General features: G+C 32.3%; 1 protein-coding gene across 1 annotated transcript in view; it reads right to left on the bottom strand.

The window, feature by feature from the left end:
- The window catches only part of LOC115219905 (vacuolar protein sorting-associated protein 13A), a 279,099-nt gene that overhangs the window by 55,808 nt on the left and 205,119 nt on the right, over positions 1-18,172 (bottom strand). The window contains exons 50-59 of the mRNA XM_036509534.1: positions 17,300-17,461; positions 16,438-16,595; positions 16,001-16,106; positions 14,984-15,118; positions 14,195-14,281; positions 12,757-12,864; positions 11,936-12,037; positions 11,137-11,202; positions 5,607-5,690; positions 4,023-4,130 (exon numbers count right to left, since the gene is read on the bottom strand). Of these exons, the coding sequence (XP_036365427.1) occupies positions 4,023-4,130; positions 5,607-5,690; positions 11,137-11,202; positions 11,936-12,037; positions 12,757-12,864; positions 14,195-14,281; positions 14,984-15,118; positions 16,001-16,106; positions 16,438-16,595; positions 17,300-17,461 (1,116 nt within the window). The remainder of the gene's footprint in view (positions 1-4,022; positions 4,131-5,606; positions 5,691-11,136; positions 11,203-11,935; positions 12,038-12,756; positions 12,865-14,194; positions 14,282-14,983; positions 15,119-16,000; positions 16,107-16,437; positions 16,596-17,299; positions 17,462-18,172) is intronic.

The following is an 18,172-nucleotide window of genomic DNA, read 5'->3' as shown; positions in this document are numbered from 1 at the left end:
ATAATTCCCAAAGCCATTAACTTACAACTGTTCAAAAGGAATGCTAACTATATTGATCTCACCGGTTTCAGAGAACAGCTGAAAGCCATAGATACAGCCCATTCTTCCAAACTAAACTAATAACATCCACTCTTACAAAATGTTTAATTAAAAATCTTTGCAAAATCTTTAATTAAAAATCTCTGGTATTCATCATCATCATCATCCTCGTTTAACGTCCACTTTCCATGCTAGCATGGGTTGGACGATTTTGACTGAGGGCTGGCGAGCCAGATGGCTGCACCAGGCTCCAATCTTGATCTGGCAGAGTTTCTACAGCTGGATGCCCTTCCTAATGTCAACCACTCCGAGAGTGTAGTGGGTGCTTTTTACGTGCCAGTCAGGCAGTACTGGCAATGACCTTGCTCGAATCTTTTTACACGTGCCAGCGAAGCGATGTTGGTAATGATCACGCTCGAATGGTGCCCTTTTATGTGCCATTTGGCTGCTCCGGCAACGATCACGCTTGAATGGTGCTCTTGGCACCCTACTAGCATAGGCATAAGTGCCAATAAGGCAACGCTTGTAACAATATTATAAGGAATAAATAAAACAATTGTCTATTATCAATAGTGAAATAAAAGATTTTATAAGTGAAGCTAGATATATATTTCTTACTTGAAAGAGAAACTTAACAGAATGCTAATATAATCCAATGTTTACTATTCTGATACTTTAACACTTTAGTATTTAAACTAGCCATATCAGGCCCAATTATTCTACCTGTTTTATGTGCAAACTGGCCAGATCTAGCCTTTCACACTTACCCTACAATACCATTCTAAAAATAAACAATCACATCATTGAAATCTTGAAGCTATGAGATCATATATGATTAATTCAAAACAATGTGGATAAATAAGCATTACACTTGATAGAGTAATCGGAATGTTAAAAGGTTAAACCTACTGTTATATTTATTATTAGATTCAAATTATGGAAGCAGCAGTTAAAAACATAATGCTTTCTAACCTGTAGTTTCACTTAACCTCTAAGCCTAATGTATTAATGAAAATGTATAGGAAAATGGGTATAGAAATGACAGAGTGGTCAAAAAGCTCACTTTGCAACCACATGGTTTCAGGTTCAGTCCCACTGCATGGTACCTTGAGCAAGTGTCTTGTATTACAGCTCTGGATCAACCAATGCCTTGTGAGAAAATTTGGTAGATGGAAACTGTGGAAGCCCATCATACATGTGTGTGTGTATCTGTGTTTGTCCACCCGACTGCTTAACAACCAGAGTTGGTTTGTTTACATCCCCATAACTTAAAGGTTTGGCAAAAGAGACAAATAGACAAAGTAGCAGATATTAAAACAGGTACTGGGGTCAATTTATATGACAAAGCCCTTCAAGGCAATGCCCTGCATGAACTCAGTTGAATGACTGAAACAAGGAAAAACAAAAAATAAAAGATAAATAAGCACAAACATTGAGTAATGCTGCTCTGATTAATACCCTTTGATCAAAACCAGAATATTTTAGTTGGAAATTTTGTAATTATAGGGTTTGGAAGATATACCACAGATTCTCATGCTCCATTGGTTCTGTACAGTTAAGGTATAACAGGTCAACAGGAGTGGTCAAAGCAGTTGGATATGCTCATAGTTGTATAATTAGATTCTTCACATTAAAAGCAATTCACATAGGAAGACACATAAGAAAGAGGTCATGCAGAAATAACAGAACAAGTCAGCAAGAAAATAACAGCAAATCAGCCAGACAATTGGTAGTTAATGAGGGTAAGGTATATACTTTCTAGAATCTGAGAAACCTCAATGACTAAAAACATGTTTTTAAATTCAAGTTAAAATTTTCTTTCCTATATTCTAAAGCAAGCATTGTTAATGCTGATCAAATAGATACTTTCTACAGTCAAATGAACTTCAATCACTAAAAGTATGTAATTAAATTCAAGTTAAAATTTTCTCTCCTACATTCTAAAGCAAGCATTGTTTAATTTTTTATTTGTCAAGGAAAGATAATAAAACGGAACTTTTTTCATGAACTAAACCAACATAAATCTTTCTTTTTAGATAAAAGACTTTGCGGGTGTTGGGCTGCAAATTTTATCAACATTACTTTGTTAACTTGAAGTTAGTTTGCTTTATATATAAAACCTGATTAGCTTTGTGTGTTAATTTTCTTCAGTTCATATTTTTAAAACTAAGTTTAAAAATTTACATTGCCAAGGAGAACTTGCTGGATGAGTGCTACACCAGAATCTTGCATCATATGGCTCTGGGCATCTATCTCATGGATGAGAAACATGACCAATGTTGACCTTTGTACTGGTCTACCATAGGTAACCACAAAGATTTGACAAAGGAGAGACTGAGGTTCACTGTCCACAGATTATGCCACCATGTCATTGCTTCAAGGTTTATCCTCTGGAAGTTTATACATAGTAATGCCACATGTGCTTGGTAGATAATATATGTGGAGATGCTGAGGAAAGACATTAGCTATACCAGGAGGAGTATCATACCAAAAGCCCAAGTTACCACATTGGCCTTGACTTAAATGATGTACACACAGTTTGGATTCTGCTGTTATTGCTTTTACTACATACTATGAGAAAAGCAGTGAGCTGGAAGAATTGTTAATGTGTCAGACAAAATGCTTAGTAGCATTTCTTCTGGCTTTCCATGTTTTGAATTTAAATTCCACTGAGGTTGACTTTGTCTTTCATCCCTCCAGAGTCGATAAGATAAAGTACCAGTTAAATACTGGGGTTGATGTAATCAACTAACCTCGTCCCCCTAAAATTGCTGATCTTACACCAAAATTCGAAATGATTATTTAGTATGAGAAGTTATAGATAACACGATTATAAATAATTACAATGTTTTTTACTTAATAGAAATAATAGTTACTCTTTAAACTTTAACAAATAGCAGATTACTATAAAAAGAAGAGCAGTTCCATTTGTATTGAATAGATTGATAATCATTGCTATTTTCTATTCAATATACTTTTATGGACATGTATACATGATGGATTAGAAGTGGTGGAAGATATGTCTATCAAGTAGAATAATCAATAAAAATTTCTTAAGAAACAAGTTCAGTTTGATCAACAATATACCTCTTTCTAAACTAATGATAGGATAAATATTCTATAACACATTCTAATTTATCTAGATAAATTTTGAAAACATGGAGAGACTACAGTAGTTTTGTTGGCAATGAATTTATGTCCTGCTACTCATTAAGTACTCAAATCCCTCCATTTGTTTGAAAGAATAAAGGAATGCTTTCCTCAAGGATGTGGTTAAGGCAGTTAAGAAAAAAAAATATTGTTGGAAAACAAATTGTGACAAATTAGAAAGATATTTGAAGAAAGTGAAGGTAATTTGGTTTTTTGTTTTACACTACTAATTCTGTTTGTAATCTCCATTCCTTTGTAGGACAAAAATCCCTCCATCCTCTATTATGAAGTCACACTTCCAATCATTAGGGCAGTTGAATTTCCAGTCAAATATAATATCTAATTCTCCAAAAGTTTGTATCAATTCATACCTAGACTAAGGATTACGAAATCTGCAACTCTTTCAGCACTCATTCTATGCTATGCTTCATTTGGATGCAGTCCAATATTTTTATTATCAGTATTTAAGTGTTTTAAAAACTACTATATAGTTAAAAAAAAGTACAAAACAAAAACAAAACATTGATTATAGGAAATATTTTCACCAACATATTCCAGAATTACAAATTGTATTTAGACAGTGACTTCTCAGATTTAGTTAGATTTTTAGTTTGAAGATATGATTGTTTAGATCCCATACAAAACCTTGCTGATACACCTCATTGCTTAGAGATAAAACCAATCAATCTCAAAGCTGCTGACATCAGAATTGGCAGTGATCAGTAGAACAGAATGAAACAAATTGTGAGTTAGCGAACAAGGGGACAATACTCAGTTGCTGTATCAACCAAAGGTCAGCAGTCTAGGAACAACATCATCAAACTGGCACTTACTTTACCATGTTGGCGCCACTCCTTCACTTTGGGATTTTTTTTGTCCTTCTCTTTTTTCTCTTTCTCGTCCCCTTTATCCCAACCTTTTCCTTCTTTTTCCTTGTGTACCTAGGTACACAGTTAGGAGTGATTTAGAAATAAAGTGAAATAACAGAAAATAAAATAAAATAAAATAAACACAGTGTTAAGTTATTACATTAATGACAACTTGGACAATAAATTAAAGAAAAAATAATCCAAATAAATGAGTTGATCGACTGGTTACATATCAGCCAACCTGAAACAAAAATTAAAAACTCAATTCTTTTGGTCAGTAATTGTGTTCTCATCTAACAATGTGAAATGAGATTCGATGTTCTTTACATACTGAAACAAATCTACTTACTTCCATGAACTATTAAGTAAAGGGAGGGTCAACAAAAATGGAAACAAAACTAACACCAAAGAAATTGTCCAAGCTTTTGACTAAGACGTTTTCAATAACAAGAAAACATATACAAACAGATCAACAATCAAACTAAATTATTACACAATACACACAGTTACTTCATAGAGCTATAGCCAAGAATTTTTTCATTTTTATTTGAATTGAAAAAGAAGGAAAAAAATTAATTTTTTTTATATGATTCAACTTTAAAGTTCAAGTTCTTGAAAACTGGACACTTAGAATCTGAATGCTGATGGCAAAGGAAATTGCAAAATGAAATTTTGCATTTTCTTCTCAGCCACTGTAAAACAAGACGTTATTATATAATATAATTCTTGACTATCTGCTGTAAGTGCAACATCTAGAGAACAACTTACCCAACTACAGAATGATTACATGCCAACCAACTTATCTGAACAGACAGCTAAATTAGTACACATTTTATAAAAAAAATTACCTGCAAGTCTGCTAAATAAAAGCAAGGGATTTACACCAAGAAAAATATCACTAACTAATATAATATCTGTGTGTGTGTGTGTGTGGTGTGTGTGTGTGTGTGTGTGTGTGTGTGCGTGTATATATATATATATATATATCGTTACTATTATGCAAAAGTGTCGTAAGTCCAAGATGTTGCTTTTTCAGAGAAAGAAAAAAATAGTTTCACCATTCCATAGCAAAACTGTTGTACTACACTTTGACAACTTTTGATATCTTGGCATCTGAAGCAGCTGGAAACACGATAGTTTGATCAAAAGGACCAGCTATTGCAAGCAAAAATAAATATTTAAAAAGAAATGCATTTGGCCAAATTTGGACATATGACAGTTTAACATAATAGCAATGATATATATGTATATATCTTTGCACAAATAACCAGGTATTATCTAAGCTTTATATATTTATCAGACTGAATTTTTGCAGATATAAGTGAATACACCACTATAATGAAAACTTGGAAGTTAAAACAAAACTTGAAAGTTTGTTTTTAATTGGAATCATTCTCTACAAATTTAATGAACAGTTTTGTTCAATCCACATCTGTATTAAGGTAAAGAAACAAGTATTGTTAGCAAATTAGCATAGCATGTCTAATATGAATTTCATTTTTTGAAAACAGGCAATAAAAAAATATATAGGTTTGAAATATGCCTTACCTTCTTAGATTTGGATTTAAAAGAAAAAAGTATAGCATCTCTCAAATCTGAAGGATGTTTTATTACATCAGTACTTTCTGTAGACTGAATAGAGAATAAAGAGAAAGAAAGGAAATTATTAGAATGATTGTATAAAAGGAAATTCTTTAAAAAAAAAATTCAAATTGAAGTATAATTATTTTACTGCCAGGATTTCACAACAAATTCAATTTTAGCAATATTTCAAAGATCTCAGAAGTTACTAACAAACCTTTAAGTGTATTAATGATGATATAGCTTATTTAAAACATAAAAACTGAAATATGCTAAACGTAGATTCAAGACTTCTACTCTAAAATGTAAATAACTGTACTGAGAGTGGATGAGCAGTGAGTGTTTTAAAGCAAATCAGCAAAAGACATTTTCAAAGTATTACAGTCATTATGGTAGATAAATGAGATAAAATGAAAAAAAAAAAAAATGATGAATGACTTTGCATAAAAAAAAAAAGGATCAAGCAACAATTTTAAAGAAAAATTTCGGGACAAAAATTTATATTTCTGATTTTGCTTTCATCTAATCTGTTCAATCATTTAGAGAAGCTTTCAAATAATTATTCATACTACATGAAATACTTCCATTTCAAGGATAAGATTTTCCCTTTCTTGCTAATTCTCATTTTGACACCATGACACCATGATAGTTTTCTGTCAAGTAGTTACAAACATCACTCAGTGATGATGAGAGGTGATATTGTGACTCAACATAGTTAAATGACTGAGGAAATAGTTTGCTTCTATTATGTAATGGTTGAGTAATACATATATATATATATATATATATATATATATATATATATATAATTCAGAGAAGAATATAGTGTACATTCAAACACAAAAGAGATACCTGAAGAATAGGATATCTGACTCGCTAGAAAGAGCAGTTAAAACTCCAAGCCACCAATTGTTGTAATTCTGAAAGTGATTGAAAAATAAAAACGTTTAAGGTAAACGTTTTTATTTTTCAATCACTTTCAGAATTACAACAATTGGTGGCTTGGAGTTTTAACTGCTCTTTCTAGCGAGTCAGATATCCTATTCTTCAGGTATCTCTTTTGTGTTTGAATGTACACTGTATTCTTCTCTGAATAATATATAGTCTATAGGCTAATTTTTTCTTTCTCGCTAGACCACTGGTAACTAAGAATTTTTCGATGAATTTTCTTGCTACCCTATGATTTTAATATATATATATATATATATATATACAGAAACTAGTATTGTCTGATACAGATAAGTGTTTTTAATTTTTTTCTTGAAGCCAAAACAATGTGAGTTATAAGAAATAAATCAAGTTAATAGTTTGTACTTTTACCCTGCTTTTCAGTATTTCAGGATTGAGACCCCTTCTCCAGGAAATCTTTGGAGAAATAGTGTTGTGAGCAGGCTTCTTTGAAGATTTCCTGAAGAAAGGGCCCTAAACCTGAAATACTCAAAAACAGGGTAAAAGTATGAACTATTGACTTGATTCATTTCTTATAACTTGCATAGTTTGGCATAAAAAAACATTCAAAACATATTACACACACACAAATTTTTTTTTCAGAATAAGATAAAAAACCAAGGCTGTGAAGATTTTAGAACATTTATAAATAGAAGGCTTTACAGCTATTTCCGGGATATTTTTTATATCCCTTCATCGGAGATGGTGTGAGAAAATGGTTAAGCAATAGTTAATTTAGATGAGGTATGAAATAAAGAGTGAAGTGGAGGAATGAAAATAGATGTGAGATTGCATTTGTAGATCCATTATTTAGGTAGAATAGTATACATATAAGATTCCAATAACTTGTGAGTAAATTCCAATAGTATTTAAAATTGGTCATTCCAAGTAAACAGTTTGTACACAGTGCTATTGAATCGAGGATTTATTTAAATAAACCCTTGATTCAATAGCACTGTGTACAAATAAATAATGGATCTACAAAGGCAATACACCTGCATATCGCATATCTATTTTCATTCCTCCACTTCACTCTCTATTTCATATCTTATCTAAATTAAGTATTGCTTAACCATTTTCTCAAATTGTCTCAGATGAAGAGCTATAAAAAATATCCCGGAAACAGTTGTAAGACCTTTTATTTATAAATGTTCTGAAATCTTCACAGCCTTGGTTTTTTTATCTCATTCTGAAAAAAAAAAATTATATATACACATGCTGATATATGACCAACGTTGGACTCCTTATTCGCATAATCACTGAACCTGGAGTGTAACTGTGGTCTGTCCATAGCACTTACTCAGCATTACCTGACACCTTTGGGTCTTATTGACACCATTACCTCTCATAACCTCTATATATACATATATATATATTCTTTGAGGGTAAGATCTCATCAGAAGTTAGTAACAAACCCTCAAGAACATTAATTATAATATAGCTTATTTCAAACATAAGAACAAAGATGTGCTACAGGTAGATGATACCAGAGCATCTAAGAGGATGTGGACCCAATCTTTACATAACAAAATACAAAGACTGACAAAAATTGATTAACAATCAACCAAAACACAGAAATAGAGATAAATTATATCTTAAACAAGACATAATTTCCATGAAACATGTAGATACAGACAATAATGAAAGCAAAAACAACAACTTCAACAAAGAAAGGGAAGACATAAAAGAAATTCTACAGTCCAAATGAGAATCTGATGAAAAACAGTAAAGTAATGAAGTATCAGTAAGTAGCAGAGAATCAAAGGAGCAATAGCAAAGCTGTTTAAAAGGCATGAGCCTTCATATATGATAAATTAGATAATCTACATCAACAGGTTAAGATTATTTTTTATTTTCACCTTAAGGATTCCTCAAGTCATTGTTTCTGTTTTACAAGAAAAATCTATGTGACTTGTAAAAGATCTTTTAATATGATTACTATACACTTATTTCAACAACAATAATTACTATATACTTATTTCTTAAATATTGAGTAGTAACACTTCTTTGTTACAGTTCATATGAAAATAATTAGAAGAGTGAAATTTAATGACCTAATGTTAATTAGTCTAAATCAGATGCTTGCTAGACATTTTTGCTTTCTATTAATTCTCCCTGAAATTTATGGTCAAAAAGAACATTCTTAGGAATTAGCTTTATATCATGATTGAAGTTTGGAGAGCTGCTGTTTTTACTGTTGACAAAGGGAATCTATTGTCATGCGAAATGGAGGTTTTATAATGCAAATACTAGGCATGTCATGCTTTATGACAATAAACAAGGTAGTAAAGGGGAAGAGTTATGTAGGATGAACAAGAATGAGCAGGACATGGAATGTGAAATAGGATGTATAGTGTGATGTACTAGAAGCACAGAAAAAAACACTGGTATGGGTATGTGATGAGAGTAAATAGGATATATTAGGTAAAGAAATTTTGTTGGTCAATGAAATACAAATGAATAATTCAAATAGATATAAGCTAAGAATTGATAAAGGATACAGAGAGAATGTATAACCCATATCAACAATGAATAAAACTGGATACAAAAAAAGCTGAACACTTAAAATCTCAGCTGTTGGCCTATATATTGGTATAACAGTTTCAAATATTTAAACATTACTGAAATAGAATTTCAGATGGTAATTAAAATGCATTTGATTAGTAAGAAGAAAAAAATGTCACAAATCCATGGTAAATTAGAAAAAAATGCTGTTCATTTACATATAATTTTCTTCAAAATTTTGAAAACAACAGTCAGGACCTTGATAGAAGTTGTTACATGTTAGAAGCTAAGATGGTTTTGTTGCTTCAACATTACCTATTTTTTTTCTTAGCAGTTCCTTTTGATGATATCCAGCTTGCATTGCTTTGTTGATCTTAGATAGCCCAAGGACTAGCTAGTTTGTCAAAAGTTTAAACCTCAAAGAGCTAAATGAAATCTTATATCCAAATGCTAAAATCTTCCCTAAATTATAGACTTGTGGTCTAATAACCTTTAAGTTTATTTGAAGCCTGTGGCAATCAAGAAGTTATGATGAAATATATGATGGTAACAATATGAGGACCAGACTCGAGCTGAATTAGTTTTAAATGTAGATGAAAGAGCTTTTATCACTAGGTGCTAAACTCCATTTACTTGATGTAATGTGGATCAGAAACTCCATCTGAATGGAAAGTTGGACTATTTCTAACACTTCCAGATTATGTTGGATTTATTTTTAACAGACAGGTGAATCAAAGCATATAGAGTAAAATGTAGCACCTAAACACATATAACACCTGTACCGACTGTAGAATTTATTTGTATTGAACAAATTGTTTATTCAAAATGTAATTGAAATACTATTGAGCATACAGAATTTTTAAAAATCTTATATCCACACAAACACACACACATACAACATTTAATATATGCAGGATTTAAATATAAGCTACTAGTTTCATGCCTCTGATAATACAATAGTTGGACATGCTGTGTATTATTGGGTGATGATTGCCTAATAATACATGCCATACTATGCAAGCTCATCTGACAGCTGCATTATCAGAGGCATGAAATTTATAGTAGCTCACATCTAAATCATGTGTATAATAAACAAGTATCTTTCACTGACTGAAGTACTTTTTATATAGATCCTACCAATAATGGAACAGTACAATATACATATTGTGGAAGAAGCTTGCTTTCCAACCACATGGTTCTGGTTTCAGCTCTACTGTGTGACACCTTCGGCAAGTGTTTTCTACTACAGCCATGGGTTGATCAAGGCCTTTTGAGTGAATTTGGTAGACAGAAACGGAAAGAAGCCCATTGTATGTGTGTGTGTGTCTTTGTGGCTGTGTTTGTCCTCTACCAGTGCTTGACAACTGGTGTTGGTGTGTTTACATCCCCCATATCTTAGTGGTTTAGCAAAAGATACCAATAGTATAAGTATCACGCTTAACAAAAAATGTAAGCACTAGGGTTGATTCATTTGACTAAAAGTCAATTTGTCCAAGGCAGCGTCCCAGTATGGCTGAGTCTAATGACTGAAACTAGTAAAAGATAAAAGATATATATATATAAAGTACAAAATTCGTGAAGCACTCAAAAATTTGAAGTGGAATCACAATATATGATGTATTAAATGTGCGATATGATATAAAGTCTATTTTGTCTTCTTGTTAATGAAAATGGTCGTTAATCTGTCTAATCAGTTCTAAATGGGATGACCCCGTTAGAGGTACACTGAATATGTATCCTGAACATTTCTAAAGCTTTCTAGAACTTAAAATAGAAATATAAAAAACAACCAAATTTTATCGAATGATTACAGTAAATTTATTATAGCAGAATAATTCTTAGACTTTAAAATTGATAAGTTAATATTAAGCACCAAATACCAGTTTGTCTCAGTCTTCCATCTACACCACAGTGGATAACTATATAGATACATGCTACAGAAATGTGTAGATCTGCAGACAACAGCAAGGTGAACATTTAAACCAACATAACTACACCAAAGCTACACCCTCACACAGACACACAAGGATAGACTGTATCATACCAATGATTGAGGATCTTGGAATTTATCACCAACAAAACAGCAACTGGAAAGGTTTATCTCAGATACCTACAAAACAGTGTTATTTTTGGTAATTGCTGAAAAAGGAACTTGGCTGATATCCAGAACAGATGGAAATAAATATGTTCATCCATTCAAACTCCAAATGGATACTGAATGACTTAAAGAAATTACTTATCTTAGACTGTTCAGGTGAATTATTGTTAGACAAAGAAGTAAAACAGAAGGATCCAAGACAACTAATGATCATCTGTGTTGGCAAATATTGACTTTTCTTCTTCTAAGTCACAGTAAAACAATTTATTTAATTTTTGAAGTGTCAGTATTGTTAAACAAGTTAGAAAGTTTTTCAACAATTAAATTAACTTCATCTTTCCCATTTCTGTTTGCATTGTTACTAATATATATTCTTGAGTTAAATTTAGGGGCCATATTTACATGTTTGAATACCTTATTTACTTTAAGGGGAGAGAGAGAGAGAGTATTTAAATTATAACAACATTTGCCTTTTCAGCAATTAATGAATAACAACTTAACCATTAAAGATAGCAGGAACCTTAACTAGAGACTAATTGAAGCCATGGCTTCTTAGATAACAATAATGAATTTGCTTTTCATATAATAATTTCAGTAATCTGCAATAACCACATTATTTTGAGTCCCAGTAGTTAGATCAGTTTAGCAAATACTTTTTAAATGAATCTAAATGAAGACAGCTCCTTATTAATGTTAGTTGGAGCAGAAGTATTGGATAAAAAAATTCCATTTTGCAAGTACTTACTTTGTAGAATAGATCCTGTCCAGTTTTATTTATCATCCAATAAGGGCTGTAGAATGTCATTGCAAGGCTGCCACTGCCAGTTTTGTTATGCAAACCCATGTCCTGCAATAGGATTTAAAGAATAAGAAGCCTGAAATTCCAGCATAAGGTGAATATAACAGACAAATGTATATATATTAAAAATATATATGTATATTAATCATAATCTGAAATAAAATGCTTTTCCTTTTTTATTTAAGATTTAATCAGGGTGTCCCTTTAATTACTTTTCCTAATATTTATTTAGGAGGCAACATGTAGAAGCTTTGATAAAACATGTAACCTGCCAGGTTAAAGCCATCATTAAATTGTGCCCAGCCAAGTTTAGGTCTTCAACAACATGTGTTTGGACAACTTCAGGCCTCCATCAACATATTGCTAATCATGCTTAGGCCTTTACCATCAAGTGCTTATAATATTAACTAGCTAGAGCATAGTTTGTTCATCCTGCATTCTTGACAGCAGCATCTGTTAATTCTGTTAATTCTCTAAACTTTCTTCTAATCGCTGTTGAGTCTGTGGGAGTCAAAATATGATTTATGTCAAATTAAGAAGTGACAGTATAATAATAAAAAAAAAGCATTAGGCATTTTGATGGTCGGTGTCAGGAATGGCACCTAGGCATAGAAAATTTGTCTTGAATAAACTCTGTCCAGGCCATGCAAGCATGGAAAAGGTGCCATTAAATGGCTATGATGATGATTATATATAAATATGTGTGTGTGTGAGAATATAAGATATATATGTATATATTTATATAAAGGCTTTGTTAAGAGACTTACCATAACCAAATCACTGTTAGAAGATTTGAATGTCCACTGGGATAATTCAGGTATATTCATTTCAAGAGTACGAGACCCAATCCATTCAGAGCCTTGATATTCAGGAATCTAGAGAATGAAGAAAAAAAATTCTAAAGACTTTTTTGTCTGTTCAACATTTATCAAAATTGTACTTTAATTTTCCAATGGAAAATAAAATTGAGGAATTTTGGCTGGTCAAATATATTGAGTGCCAACCTATCAATTGAAGTATCAACAACTGAACTGTCAGCACAAGTACAGCATACATTCTATGTAGGTATAGTGAGAATGCACTGTTCACAGTTGCATGGAGATAAAGTAGTATATACTACATGAATGTTTTCTAAGTACTGGATTCTGAACCCTTCAGTTTAACGAGGATGAACTTTATCAAGCCAACATGTATTACATTAGGGATTTTCAAACTGTAGCAAGCATCCTTTTTAGAAAAAAAGGATATATATATATATATATATATATATATGATGAATCTCACGTCAAAGACAGTGTGTGAGTGTTCAGCTTTTTTGCTGAAGGATCTGTACAAATGATTTGCTTATAGTGATCAAATGTATGTGCTGCATGTTAGCTCATTCCTTCCATCAAATCAACACTGTCTGAACAGGGGCACTGTGCTATGCTTCAGGCATTGAAGTAATTGCATATATATATATATATATATATATATATATATATAGATGTTGGAATTATGGCATTCTAGTTTATTGACCAAATGGTGAAAAAGCAAAGCTTAATAATTGGTTATTTGAATAAGAGTGGGTGTGTACTCTCTTTCTCTTTCTCAGTTATGACTGCTCTGGTACATACTCCATCTATAGTGCATCTGGTGATATTTATTATGCTTTAAGCACACAATGTTCAGACACAGAAGGAATTCACAAACACACATTATATATATGCAAGTGCACACAGACTCATCAGGCAAATAAGGCTTTACTGATTATCAGTTTAAACCTTTAGCATTTAAACCAGCATATATAGCCCAAATATTCCACTTGTTTTTTGTGCTAACTGGCCAGATATGGCCTTTCATACCTATCCTACAAAGTCATTCTGAAAATAAACAATCATGTCATTGGAATCTCAAAGCTACAATATAATGCCATAATTATGTGCAAACTTTGTGGATAAATAAGTATTATGTTTGACAGAGTAATCTGAATGCCAAAGGATTAAATCCATCAGTCCACAACCAAGTTGTGCCTTGTATTTCTTTCTTCTTATGATAAAAATCAACATTTCAATATATACCTGCACGATAACATGTATGTCTCACATTCATATGGGATGTGAATTTGACCTTGTGTTGAGCCAGAAATTGTTGTGCTTCAGTTGACTCAAAATCGATTTCTGAAAATATTTAAAATAAAATTATAGGAAAAGTTAAGTCACTTACTCTCACTTCCAGTTTAGATGTTCCAATACAAGCATTGAAAAGTGGACTGTTCTCACCAACTTTCAACTCCAGATCTTCACTGGTATTCTGTAAAATATATTGTTATAATTTTATAGAAAACTACAAGAAAATACATGAGTATAGATATCAGATATAGCCATGCCATTCTGGAATAGGTAATCAGAAGTTACTAAGAAGGGACATGATGATAATTTTCCTAAATATTTTAAACACACAAGCAAGGCTCTGTGGTAAGAAGTTTGCTTTCCAATCACATGGTTCTGGGCCCACTCCCACCATGGGACCTTGGGCAAGTGTCTTCTACTAGAGCCTCAGGCTGACCAAAGCCTTGTCAATGGATTTGGTAAATTGAAACTGAAAGAAGCCCAGCATATGTGTGTATATATACATACACACATATGTGTGTGTGTGTTTGTCTGCCACCACTGCTTGGCAACTGGTGTTGGTGTGTTTGTCTGCCACCACTGCTTGGCAACTGGTGTTGGTGTGTTTGTCTGCCACCACTGCTTGGCAACTGGTGTTGGTGTGTTTACATCCTTGTAGCTTAGCAGTTAGGCAAAAGAGATTGATAGAATAAGTACCAGGCTTAAAAAGAAAATAAGCACTGGGATCAATTAGTTCAATGGAAAATTCTTCAAGATAGTGCCCCAGCATGGCCACAGTCTAATGACTGAAACAGGTAAAATATATAAAAGATAAAACATAACCAAGAAGGAAAAGAAAAAGAATATGAATGCATAATTCAATGGAATGAAAAGAGAATCTTACCTCAAGTAAACAGCGAATAGTCATGGGCAACAAGTTGTGAATAATAACAGTTGGCCAAAGATGCAATGTATACATTTTAGCATCGCCCACCTTGTCTTGTTGCTCCAAACGAATTTCTTCAATTTCGGGACAAACCTAGGTAGAGATAAAGTAAAAAAAAAAGAAAATATAAAGAAAAATGAATGAAGACGAAAAACTATTACAAAAATTAATATTTTTTCTTTATTTTGAGGTGTATGGTGCGTAATGTTGAGAACATAATTTTGTCATTGTGGGTAATATCAGGTGATGTTACATAGGTACAATAATTACACTGTAACAAAATTATGTCTTTGGTCAGTAAGTGTTATTTCCTATTTGCTTCTATCTAGAAATCAAAGGAAATGATTTACTATTCCTTTCAAACTTTGCTTTTGTAACCTGGATATCAATGTTTTCAAACTGACCTATTTTCTATTACATTTCAGACAGATTCAGCACTGAGTTGCTGAAGCAAAAATATTGCTATAGCAAATATTTTGTTCAATACCACAAATTTGCTTGTCACTTGCTTGACATTAACCACTTGAGCATGTCCCTTGGTGACTGACAATATGTGCATCTCTGATCATGAGCAGGAGTATTGGGGGATCATCATAGCCATGTGTTCAGAGGGATTCTTTGGGGTCTGAAGAAAGGTAACAAAAGCAAAGTTTGAAGAAAATATTAGTCATTTTCCATATTCTCTATGGGTAAGCAAATAGCAGTTGCTACCCAAGGAAAAAAATTGTGCTAAACAGTGTTGGAATTTTATTTTTTTCAAATTTCATAGTGAATGAAATGAGTACATATTTTCAAAATAAAAATATTTATCAAATTATAATTTCAATTAAATAAAACACATTTCTCATTTATTTATTTGCATACATATATGCAATCAATAACAATAATACAGAACTTGATACCCATCAATGAAGTAGCTGAAATAATGGTAGATAATGCATGAAATGAAGAAGGTACTAATAACGAAGCACTCACATTCATGAAATAAGATTCTTCACGATTTGGTGATTTGCAGTGTATTTGATACATTCCCTTGTCTTCAACCTCTCTCCAATTGATTGGTTCTTCGGAGGAAGAATACCTGGTAAGTGGAAAATTAGATATGTATATACTTTAGAGGAAAAACACAAAACATGCATGTATGAAAAAATTGTTAAGTATATAAGTATTATATATAGATTATATTTTGGAACAAAATATAAAGTAAAGATAGTAATATAAATGTTTTAAAGCATAAATATATATGTATTGGTATCGTCATCATTTTTATATCTGCATTTTCCATGCTGGTATGAGTTGGATGAAACTTATTGGGGCAATATTCTATAGTCAGATGTCCTTCTAGTTAGGATGATGCTAGCCAGTAAATATTCACTGAACTTTGGTAGTCATACTTTATGATTAGTACTTACTGGCTGCTGTTGGGACTGAAATAGAATTCAGCTGTACTGGTATAAACTGCAGACAATGGTATATGGAATTTATCATTGCTCTGAACTGTTCCACATTTTTCTGATTTGTTATTTTCTTGGTAGAAGACATCGATAGGGACTGACAAATGGTTATGAACCTAAATAATAGCAAATATAAAAAAAAAAACATTTGTTAAATGTAAGACATAAAACTTAGAACCTGTTAATAGCAATTCATACATAGAATTGTGTGTCATACTTAGTGTAAATACTTTGTTGAAAGGTAAAATTACTGTGGTGTTCTTCCAGAGATAACATTCCTTATGGATGTTGTTTTAAAAACATAATATATATCAGAAGGAAAGGAAAATCATCTCAGCAGTGGCTAGTAAAAACACCATTTCTGCCTCATTGGGCATTGTCAATAATGTGTACTCACAGCCAACTACATGCTTAGATGAAATTTGTTGCCATCATTATATAGGAAAACAGTGAAAAACATCCACTGGTATTGTGAATTGCTGCTCAGCTGAATAAAAATCTGTTATATGCAATAGAAGTAGCATTACATTAAAAGAGCCATCTGTGTATCATACTTAATGTAAATACATCTTTGAAAGGCAAATTTACTGCTGTATTAATCAAGAGATAACATCTCTTATGGTAGTGCTGTGTTGTGCATGTGTGTGTATATCAAACATTATCTCATGTAAAATAAAATTAAATTTAATACAAAGAATAGTCATGTTATCTTAGCTTGTATTTAAATGATATGTTCTAAGAATAAATGAAATTTACTCAATACTAATCCATGAAAAATTGTTTTAGTTAAAAAAGATATTTGGTATATAACGCAGCTTACCTGTATTATAGATTGTAATGTGATACGTTTTTGTCCATAAGATGCAACTATATCACAAACAATTGTCCATGTATCACCACCAAATGTCTGATGATTAATATAAAATCCTCGTTTCTCTGCACGTTTGATGACTACTTCTCTTGTAGCTCCAAATTGTTCCACCTGAAAGTAAAATGAGAACTATATTAGAGGCACATATGTATGTTGAGAGCCACAGATGATTTTCATCCACCACAAAGTGTAGCTCTTGTTGCAGTGTGTTAGTTTGTGTGCCACAGTGACCCCGAGTGCTATGCCAGTGGAGTGTAAGCTCCAGATAGAGCTGCCTATGCTGGACAAGTCAAGGGATAGGGGCCAGACTAATATGAATCACCTCTTCCAAGAGATAAATATCTAGTAAAAAGCAAAGTTACAAAAGCATTGGTGATACTTCAAAACTAACAAGACCCGAGAGAGAAGAAAAGCAGACAACCCAGAGTTGAGAACAGTGGAGAAAACCTATCATTGGCATATGCACTTTTGGTTTAATGATCAGCAATTCATATCCTAGCACTGACAGTGTGGTTCACTCTAGTCTGGCCAAGTTACTTAACTTACAATGATTTAGTCCACTAGGTTATAAGGTAGGCTTTAAAATGTGGTACATTGCAACGTAGTAAATAGTGTCATCATAGTAAAGTTTCTGAGCATTTCATCAGCTTGCAATGTCAGGCATAGTTTTGAGAAGGTTGTTACAGTTATGGAAATATGTAGATTCACCTATGATAAGTAAAATTATTAATTATTATAAAAGGTGGTGAGATAGAAGAATCATTATCATGCCAGGCGAAAATGTGTAGCAGCACTTCATCTGTTTTCATGTTCCAAGTTCAA

This window comes from Octopus sinensis, linkage group LG15 (genome assembly GCF_006345805.1).
Source record: "Octopus sinensis linkage group LG15, ASM634580v1, whole genome shotgun sequence".
In the NCBI taxonomy this organism is placed as follows: Eukaryota; Metazoa; Mollusca; class Cephalopoda; order Octopoda; family Octopodidae; genus Octopus; species Octopus sinensis.
This window is presented reverse-complemented; position numbering and strand designations above follow the sequence as displayed.